This window comes from Phlebotomus papatasi, unplaced genomic scaffold (assembly GCF_024763615.1).
Source record: "Phlebotomus papatasi isolate M1 unplaced genomic scaffold, Ppap_2.1 HiC_scaffold_154, whole genome shotgun sequence".
In the NCBI taxonomy this organism is placed as follows: Eukaryota; Metazoa; Arthropoda; class Insecta; order Diptera; family Psychodidae; genus Phlebotomus; species Phlebotomus papatasi.
In genome coordinates this window covers 37,114-48,461 of record NW_026604400.1, presented here as the reverse complement: position 1 = coordinate 48,461, position 11,348 = coordinate 37,114, and the positions used below count along the sequence as shown (strand labels likewise).

General features: G+C 34.1%; 1 protein-coding gene across 1 annotated transcript; it reads right to left on the bottom strand.

Annotated features, from left to right (window-relative positions):
• Positions 1-17: 17 nt before the first annotated feature.
• On the bottom strand, positions 18-955 carry LOC129808879 (uncharacterized; the record flags this gene model as incomplete). The annotated part of the gene is made up of 2 exons (XM_055858784.1): positions 944-955; positions 18-880 (listed from the first exon to the last, which is right to left on the bottom strand). Coding segments are annotated over exons 1-2 (875 nt in total), but the record flags the coding sequence as incomplete, so codon positions are not given.
• Between the last annotated feature and the right edge of the window lie 10,393 nt (positions 956-11,348).

The window sequence follows — 11,348 nt, the reverse complement described above, 5'->3', positions numbered from 1 at the left end:
ACTGATTAAATACTAACCAGTTCGTTTTCCGAGGATTGCGGAATGATTTCGGACTGTTGGTCGGGGCCGAAATGTCGAAATAGATCCTCCTATGATCAGACATAGTCAGACAATCCGACACGTGCCAACCAGTAGTTAGCTCAGCCGCGAGTCTCGTACCGAGTGTAATGTCAATGACCTCTTTCCTACGTCTGTCGACATAAGTGGGATTGTCACCAACATTTATAATATCGAGTTGATTCGTGCAGATAAATTCCAGGAGAGACTCCCCACGTGCATTGACGCCAGTGCTACCCCATGCTATGTGATGAGCATTAGCATCAGCCCCCACGAGAAGCTCCCATGAGTTCCTCTCACACGCCGCAACCAGATCCGCTAACTCACGAGACGGAGGCGGGTCAGTTGCGTCATATGGCAAGTAGGCCGAGGCTAGGACCAGCTCCCCTCTTCCATGAGCAGTCTCCACCTCTACCTTCACTGCCGCTAGGTCTCCAGTGGAGTATTGAGAAAGGAACATAGCGTTGATGTCTTTAGAGACATAAACGCATGCCCTGACTTTGTTATTTCCACGGTTACTGAAATACAGATTTCCGCGTCTATTATCAACCCCTTTAACTTTATTTCGAACCGTCCAGGGTTCTTGGAACAGTCCGATACAAGCTTGCACCACCGCCAGCTTCTCATCCATGCATGACATGGCTGCGCGGCAGTGGTGCAAATTAGCTTGAATGCAGCTTATTTTATTCCTAACTGTGTCAGCTGCAACATTCACAGTAGGTGTAGATGGGGAATTAGTTTGACCACTGCCGGAATATTCCCCATTTATCCCGACGATGGGTTCCTCAGAATTATTTAAGCCCCTGCCTTGCGGCGCTGAGTTCTGGGAGCTAGCATTATTTAAATTGGTCATAAAGACTTAAAAATTCCTGTTTGGTATACTCACTGTGAGTTTCATTGTCGCTAGTTTGCCGCCCCCTGAGATGCCTCATGTTTCAAGCGTGTTTCATGCACCATCAATGTTTCACGGGTGTCTTGGGTGGTGGGAAGAAAAACACCGAGAGGTATGCAATTGTGTACGGGCCGAAGTCTCTACCAAAGGCAGAGTATCAGCCAACACACTCTCAAACCAACGGCACAATTCATTCCACCACACATTTTTTCACTCTTCACTCTGCTTTGGCGAAAGAGCAATTTCACGATTTTACGCACGAGAAACATTCGCGAGGGCAAACAATCGCTCACCAAAGGTGCGCCGCGATAGTGCAAATGCACTCACACACAGCTTTCACCAGAAGCTCGCGAAAAACCCGCGACAAATCACAAATTTTCACAGAGAGCACATTTACACGTCACAATCCAGCAACTCCCAAAACAGGTCTCAGCATTGGCTCGGTTAACTACAATATTGAGGTTTTCCTCAGCTCAGCAAATAAGCTTATCCGAGCCCATATCAATCAGATTAACCCTAGATCTGTGCCCGATGGTAACAGTGCTGATACTTCTTTGGAGCTCGTTGACCTCCTTGATGATAGCCATCCTGAACCTGGACATCCAACTGATACAGATCAGATGCCGGATTCGACTCCAACGACTTCTCGGCCTACACGTTTCCGTGTGAACCCTCGACACCCTACACGCACATCATTGCCATTCTTGCGCTCCAGAGTACGGCAGTGAGGTGGTTCATTTAAAAAAAAAAAAAGGAGGGAGATGTTGTGACGGAATCCGGCCCTGCCTAAGGGTGTGGAACGTGGGATCGCTTCCACACTATATGCTAGTATCTACAGAGTCAGTCTGTCTTTTTCTGCGCAGCCTTAGTGACGAGCACATTAATTTAGTCTTGTAAACTTTAATATATAGTATCAATTATATCAGTGAATTAGATCAAGTGTTTCATTTATTTGGTGGATGGGAATAGTGGTGTCTCTATCTAAACACTCGGCATTTGGGGCCCCCATCAGGATTCGGCGACAACGCTGGAATATTAACTCATTCCTTATCATCTCCCCTTTCAGGTGAGAATACATCAGTAAGATCCCAATGTTTTCCTGAATATTGCGAGTGTAGGACCTATTCTAACTTTCCATGATGACTACTTATGCTCATGAACATGTACATAAGCGCCTTGGTGCAAACAAATCATAATTCATTTTATTAAGAAATGTATATAATATATTTGGCAGTTTCTAAACCAACATGTCTAATGGTAAGATCCCAATGTTTTGCTGAATGTTGTGAGTGTAGGACATGTTCTAACTTTCTATGATGACTACTTATATTTATGAATATGTACGTAAGCGCCTTGGTGCAAACAAATCATAATTCATTTTATTAAAAATTATATATAATATATTTGGCATTTTCCAATCCACCATGTCTAATGGTAAGATCCCAATGTTTTGCTGAATGTTGTTAGTGTAGGACCTGTTTTAACTTTCTATGATGACTACTTATATTTACGAATATGTACGTAAGCGCCTTGGTGCAAACAAATCATAATTCATTTTATTAAAAATTATATATAACATTTTTGGTAGTTTCTAATCCGCCATGTCTAATGGTAAGATCCCAATGTTTTGCTGAATATTGCGAGTGTAGGACCTATTCTAACTTTCCATGATGACTACTTATGCTCATGAACATGTACATAAGCGCCTTGGTGCAAACAAATCATAATTCATTTTATTAAGAAATGTATATAATATATTTGGCAGTTTCTAAACCAACATGTCTAATGGTAAGATCCCAATGTTTTGCTGAATATTGCGAGTGTAGGACCTATTCTAACTTTCCATGATGACTACTTATGCTCATGAACATGTACATAAGCGCCTTGGTGCAAACAAATCACAATTCATTTTATTAAAAATTATATAATTTTTTTTGTTAGTTTCTAAACCAACATGTCTAATGGTAAGATCCCAATGTTTTGCTGAATATTGCGAGTGTAGGACCTATTCTAACTTTCCATGATGACTACTTATGCTCATGAACATGTACATAAGCGCCTTGGTGCAAACAAATCATAATTCATTTTATTAAGAAATGTATATAATATATTTGGCAGTTTCTAAACCAACATGTCTAATGGTAAGATCCCAATGTTTTGCTGAATATTGCGAGTGTAGGACCTATTCTAACTTTCCATGATGACTACTTATGCTCATGAACATGTACATAAGCGCCTCGGTGCAAACAAATCATAATTCATTTTATTAAGAAGTGTATATAATATATTTGGCAGTTTCTAAACCAACATGTCTAATGGTAAGATCCCAATGTTTTGCTGAATATTGCGAGTGTAGGACCTATTCTAACTTTCCATGATGACTACTTATGCTCATGAACATGTACATAAGCGCCTTGGTGCAAACAAATCATAATTCATTTTATTAAGAAATGTATATAATATATTTGGCAGTTTCTAAACCAACATGTCTAATGGTAAGATCCCAATGTTTTGCTGAATGTTGTGAGTGTAGGACATGTTCTAATTTTCTATGATGACTACTTATATTTATGAATATGTACGTAAGCGCCTTGGTGCAAACAAATCATAATTCATTTTATTAAAAATTATATATAATATATTTGGCATTTTCCAATCCACTATGTCTAATGGTAAGATCCCAATGTTTTGCTGAATGTTGTTAGTGTAGGACCTGTTTTAACTTTCTATGATGACTACTTATATTTATGAATATGTACGTAAGCGCCTTGGTGCAAACAAATCATAATTCATTTTATTAAAAATTATATATAACATTTTTGGTAGTTTCTAATCCGCCATGTCTAATGGTAAGATCCCAATGTTTTGCTGAATATTGCGAGTGTAGGACCTATTCTAACTTTCCATGATGACTACTTATGCTCATGAACATGTACATAAGCGCCTTGGTGCAAACAAATCATAATTCATTTTATTAAAAATTATATAAATTTTTTTGTTAGTTTGTTAGTTTCTAAACCATTCATGTCTAATGGTAAGATCCCAATGTTTTGCTGAATATTGCGAGTGTAGGACCTATTCTAACTTTCCATGATGACTACTTATGCTCATGAACATGTACATAAGCGCCTTGGTGCAAACAAATCATAATTCATTTTATTAAGAAATGTATATAATATATTTGGCAGTTTCTAAACCATCATGTCTAATGGTAAGATCCCAATGTTTTGCTGAATATTGCAAGTGTAGGACCTATTCTAACTTTCCATGATGACTACTTATGCTCATGAACATGTACATAAGCGCCTTGGTGCAAACAAATCCTAATTCATTTTATTAAAAATTATATATAATATTTTTGGTAGTTTTTAATCCACCATGTCTAATGGTAAGATCCCAATGTTTTGCTGAATGTTGTGAGTGTAGGACATGTTCTAATTTTCTATGATGACTACTTATATTTATGAATATGTACGTAAGCGCCTTGGTGCAAACAAATCATAATTCATTTTATTAAAAATTATATATAACATTTTTGGTAGTTTCTAATCCGCCATGTCTAATGGTAAGATCCCAATGTTTTGCTGAATATTGCGAGTGTAGGACCTATTCTAACTTTCCATGATGACTACTTATGCTCATGAACATGTACATAAGCGCCTTGGTGCAAACAAATCATAATTCATTTTATTAAAAATTATATATAATTTTTTTGTTAGTTTCTAAACCAACATGTCTAATGGTAAGATCCCAATGTTTTGCTGAATATTGCGAGTGTAGGACCTATTCTAACTTTCCATGATGACTACTTATGCTCATGAACATGTACATAAGCGCCTTGGTGCAAACAAATCATAATTCATTTTATTAAAAATTATATATAATTTTTTTGATAGTTTCTATACCAACATGTCTAATGGTAAGATCCCAATGTTTTGCTGAATATCGCGAGTGTGGGACCTATTCTAACTTTCCATGATGACTACTTATGCTCATGAACATGTACATAAGCGCCTTGGTGCAAGCAAATCATAATTCATTTTATTAAAAAATATATATAATATATTTGGCATTTTCCAATTCACCATGTCTAATGGTAAGATCCCAATGTTTTGCTGAATGTTGTTAGTGTAGGACCTGTTTTAACTTTCTATAATGACTACTTATGTTCATTAACATGTACATAAGCGCCTTGGTGCAAACAAATCATAATTCATTTTATTAAAAAATGTATATAATATATTTGGCAGTTTCTAATCCACCATGTCTAATGGCAAGATCCCAATGTTTTGCTGAATATTGTTAGAGTAGGACCTGTTCTAACTTTCTATGGTGACTATTTATGTTCATGAACATGTACATAAGCGCCTTGGTGCAAACAAATCATAATTCATTTTATTAAAAAATGTATATAATATATTTGGCAGTCTCTAATCCACCATATCTAATGGTAAGATCCCAATGTTTTGCTGAATAATGTGAGAGTAGGACCTGTTCTAATTTTCTGTGATGACTACTTATGGTCATGAACATGTACATAAGCGCCTTGGTGCAAACAAATCATAATTCATTTTATTAAAAAATGTATATAATATATTTGGCAGTTTCTAATCCACCATGTCTAATGGTAAGATCCCAATGTTTTTTTCTGAATACTGTGAGTGTAGGACCTGTTCTAATTTTCCATGATGACTACTTATGCTCATGAACATGTACATAAGCGCCTTGGTGCAAACAAATCATAATTCATTTTATTAAAAAATGTATATAATATATTTGGCAGTTTCTAATCCACCATATCTAATGGTAAGATCCCAATGTTTTGCTGAATATTGTTAGTGTAGGACCTGCTCTAACTTTCTATGATGACTACTTATGTTCATGAACATGTACATAAGCGCCTTGGTGCAAACAAATCATAATTCATTTTAATAAAAAATATATACAATATATTTGGCAGTTTCTAATCCACCATGTCCAATGGTAAGATCCCAAAGTTTTCCTGAATATTGTTAGAGTAATACCTGTTCTAACTTTCTATGATGACTACTTATGCTCATGAACATGTACATAAGCGCCTTGGTGCAAACAAATCATAATTCATTTTATTAAAAAATGTATATAATATATTTGGCAGTTTCTAATCCACCATGTCCAATGGTAAGATCCCAAAGTTTTCCTGAATGTTGTTAGAGTAGGACCTGTTCTGACTTTCTATGATGACTACTTATGCTCATGAACATGTACATAAGCGCCTTGGTGCAAACAAATCATAATTCATTTTATTAAAAAATGTATATAATATATTTGGCAGTTTCTAATCCACCATATCTAATGGTAAGATCCCAATGTTTTGCTGAATATTGTTAGTGTAGGACCTGTTCTAACTTTCTATGATGACTACTTATGTTCATGAACATGTACATAAGCGCCTTGGTGCAAACAAATCATAATTCATTTTATTAAGAAATGTATATAATATATTTGGCAGTTTCTAAACCAACATGTCTAATGGTAAGATCCCAATGTTTTGCTGAATGTTGTGAGTGTAGGACATGTTCTAATTTTCAATGATGACTACTTATGTTCATGAACATGTACATAAGCGCCTTGGTGCAAACAAATCATAATTCATTTTAATAAAAAATATATATAATATATTTGGCAGTTTCTAATCCACCATGTCCAATGGTAAGATCCCAAAGTTTTCCTGAATATTGTTAGAGTAATACCAGATCTAACTTTCTATGATGACTACTTATGCTCATGAACATGTACATAAGCGCCTTGGTGCAAACAAATCCTAATTCATTTTATTAAAAATTATATATAATATTTTTGGTAGTTTTTAATCCACCATGTCTAATGGTAAGATCCCAATGTTTTGCTGAATGTTGTGAGTGTAGGACATGTTCTAATTTTCTATGATGACTACTTATATTTATGAATATGTACGTAAGCGCCTTGGTGCAAACAAATCATAATTCATTTTATTAAAAATTATATATAACATTTTTGGTAGTTTCTAATCCGCCATGTCTAATGGTAAGATCCCAATGTTTTGCTGAATATTGCGAGTGTAGGACCTATTCTAACTTTCCATGATGACTACTTATGCTCATGAACATGTACATAAGCGCCTTGGTGCAAACAAATCATAATTCATTTTATTAAAAATTATATATAATTTTTTTGTTAGTTTCTAAACCAACATGTCTAATGGTAAGATCCCAATGTTTTGCTGAATATTGCGAGTGTAGGACCTATTCTAACTTTCCATGATGACTACTTATGCTCATGAACATGTACATAAGCGCCTTGGTGCAAACAAATCATAATTCATTTTATTAAAAATTATATATAATTTTTTTGATAGTTTCTATACCAACATGTCTAATGGTAAGATCCCAATGTTTTGCTGAATATCGCGAGTGTGGGACCTATTCTAACTTTCCATGATGACTACTTATGCTCATGAACATGTACATAAGCGCCTTGGTGCAAGCAAATCATAATTCATTTTATTAAAAAATATATATAATATATTTGGCATTTTCCAATTCACCATGTCTAATGGTAAGATCCCAATGTTTTGCTGAATGTTGTTAGTGTAGGACCTGTTTTAACTTTCTATAATGACTACTTATGTTCATTAACATGTACATAAGCGCCTTGGTGCAAACAAATCATAATTCATTTTATTAAAAAATGTATATAATATATTTGGCAGTTTCTAATCCACCATGTCTAATGGCAAGATCCCAATGTTTTGCTGAATATTGTTAGAGTAGGACCTGTTCTAACTTTCTATGGTGACTATTTATGTTCATGAACATGTACATAAGCGCCTTGGTGCAAACAAATCATAATTCATTTTATTAAAAAATGTATATAATATATTTGGCAGTCTCTAATCCACCATATCTAATGGTAAGATCCCAATGTTTTGCTGAATAATGTGAGAGTAGGACCTGTTCTAATTTTCTGTGATGACTACTTATGGTCATGAACATGTACATAAGCGCCTTGGTGCAAACAAATCATAATTCATTTTATTAAAAAATGTATATAATATATTTGGCAGTTTCTAATCCACCATGTCTAATGGTAAGATCCCAATGTTTTTTTCTGAATACTGTGAGTGTAGGACCTGTTCTAATTTTCCATGATGACTACTTATGCTCATGAACATGTACATAAGCGCCTTGGTGCAAACAAATCATAATTCATTTTATTAAAAAATGTATATAATATATTTGGCAGTTTCTAATCCACCATATCTAATGGTAAGATCCCAATGTTTTGCTGAATATTGTTAGTGTAGGACCTGCTCTAACTTTCTATGATGACTACTTATGTTCATGAACATGTACATAAGCGCCTTGGTGCAAACAAATCATAATTCATTTTAATAAAAAATATATACAATATATTTGGCAGTTTCTAATCCACCATGTCCAATGGTAAGATCCCAAAGTTTTCCTGAATATTGTTAGAGTAATACCTGTTCTAACTTTCTATGATGACTACTTATGCTCATGAACATGTACATAAGCGCCTTGGTGCAAACAAATCATAATTCATTTTATTAAAAAATGTATATAATATATTTGGCAGTTTCTAATCCACCATGTCCAATGGTAAGATCCCAAAGTTTTCCTGAATGTTGTTAGAGTAGGACCTGTTCTGACTTTCTATGATGACTACTTATGCTCATGAACATGTACATAAGCGCCTTGGTGCAAACAAATCATAATTCATTTTATTAAAAAATGTATATAATATATTTGGCAGTTTCTAATCCACCATATCTAATGGTAAGATCCCAATGTTTTGCTGAATATTGTTAGTGTAGGACCTGTTCTAACTTTCTATGATGACTACTTATGTTCATGAACATGTACATAAGCGCCTTGGTGCAAACAAATCATAATTCATTTTATTAAGAAATGTATATAATATATTTGGCAGTTTCTAAACCAACATGTCTAATGGTAAGATCCCAATGTTTTGCTGAATGTTGTGAGTGTAGGACATGTTCTAATTTTCAATGATGACTACTTATGTTCATGAACATGTACATAAGCGCCTTGGTGCAAACAAATCATAATTCATTTTAATAAAAAATATATATAATATATTTGGCAGTTTCTAATCCACCATGTCCAATGGTAAGATCCCAAAGTTTTCCTGAATATTGTTAGAGTAATACCAGATCTAACTTTCTATGATGACTACTTATGCTCATGAACATGTACATAAGCGCCTTGGTGCAAACAAATCATAATTCATTTTATTAAAAAATGTATATAATATATTTGGCAATTTCTAATCCACCATGTCTAATGGCAAGATCCCAATGTTTTGCTGAATATTGTTAGAGTAGGACCTGTTCTAACTTTCTATGATGACTACTTATGCTCATGAACATGCACATAAGCGCCTTGGTGCAAACAAATCATAATTCATTTTATTAAAAAATGTATATAATATATTTGGCAGTTTCTAATCCACAATATCTAATGGTAAGATCCCAATGTTTTGCTGAATATTGTGAGTGTAGGACCTGTTCTAATTTTCCATGATGACTACTTATACTCATGAACATGTACATAAGCGCCTTGGTGCAAACAAATCATAATTCATTTTATTAAAAAATATATATAATATATTTGGCAGTTTCTAATCCACCATGTCTAATGGTAAAAACCCAATGTTTTTTTCTGAATACTGTGAGTTTAGGACCTGTTCTAATTTTCCAGGATGACTACTTATGCTCATGAACATGTACATAAGCGCCTTAGTGCAAACAAATCATAATTCGTTTTATTAAAAAATATATATAATATATTTGGCAGTTTCTAATCCACCATGTCTAATGGTAAGATCCCAATGTCGTGCTGAATATTGTGAGTGTAGAACCTATTCTAACTTTCCATGATGACTACTTATGCTCATGAACATGTACATAAGCACCTTGGTGCAAACAAATCCTAATTCATTTTATTAAAAAATATATAAAATATATTTGGCAGTTTCTAATCCACCATGTCTAATGGTAAGACCCCAATGTTTTGCTGAATATTGTTAGTGTAGGGCTTGTTTTAACTTTCTATGATGACTACTTATGTTCATGAACATTTACGTAAGCGCCTTGGTGCAAACAAATCATAATTCATTTTATTAAAAAATGTATATAATATATTTGGCAGTTTCTAATCCGCCATGTCTAATGGTAAGATCCCAATGTTTTGCTGAATATTGCGAGTGTAGGACCTATTCTAACTTTCCATGATGACTACTTATGCTCATGAACATGTACATTAGCGCCTTGGTGCAAACAAATCCTAATTCATTTTATTAAAAATTATATATAATATTTTTGGTAGTTTTTAATCCACCATGTCTAATGGTAAAATCCCAATGTTTTGCTGAATGTTGTGAGTGTAGGACATGTTCTAACTTTCCATGACGACTACTTATGCTCATGAACATGTACATAAGCGCCTTGGTGCAAACAAATCATAATTCATTTTATTAAAAATTATATATAATTTTTTTGTTAGTTTCCAAACCAACATGTCTAATGGTAAGATCCCAATGTTTTGCTGAATATTGCGAGTGTAGGACCTATTCTAACTTTCCATGATGACTACTTATGCTCATGAACATGTACATAAGCGCCTTGGTGCAAACAAATCATAATTCATTTTATTAAGAAATGTATATAATATATTTGGCAGTTTCTAATCCACCATGTCTAATGGCAAGATCCCAATGTTTTGCTGAATATTGTTAGTGTAGGACCTGTTTTAACTTTCTATAATGACTACTTATGTTCATGAACATGTACATAAGCGCCTTGATGCAAACAAATCATAATTCATTTTATTAAAAATTATATATAATATTTTTGGTAGTTTTTAATCCACCATGTCTAATGGTAAGATCCCAATGTTTTGCTGAATGTTGTGAGTGTAGGACATGTTCTAATTTTCTATGATGACTACTTATATTTATGAATATGTACGTAAGCGCCTTGGTGCAAACAAATCATAATTCATTTTATTAAAAATTATATATAATATATTTGGCATTTTCCAATCCCCCATGTCTAATGGTAAGATCCCAATGTTTTGCTGAATGTTGTTAGTGTAGGACCTGTTTTAACTTTCTATAATGACTACTTATATTTATGCATATGTACGTAAGCGCCTTGGTGCAAACAAATCATAATTCATTTTATTAAAAATTATATATAATATATTTGGCATTTTCCAATCCACCATGTCTAATGGTAAGATCCCAATGTTTTGCTGAATATTGCGAGTGTAGGACCTATTCTAACTTTCCATGATGACTACTTATGCCCATGAACATGTACATAAGCGCCTTGGTG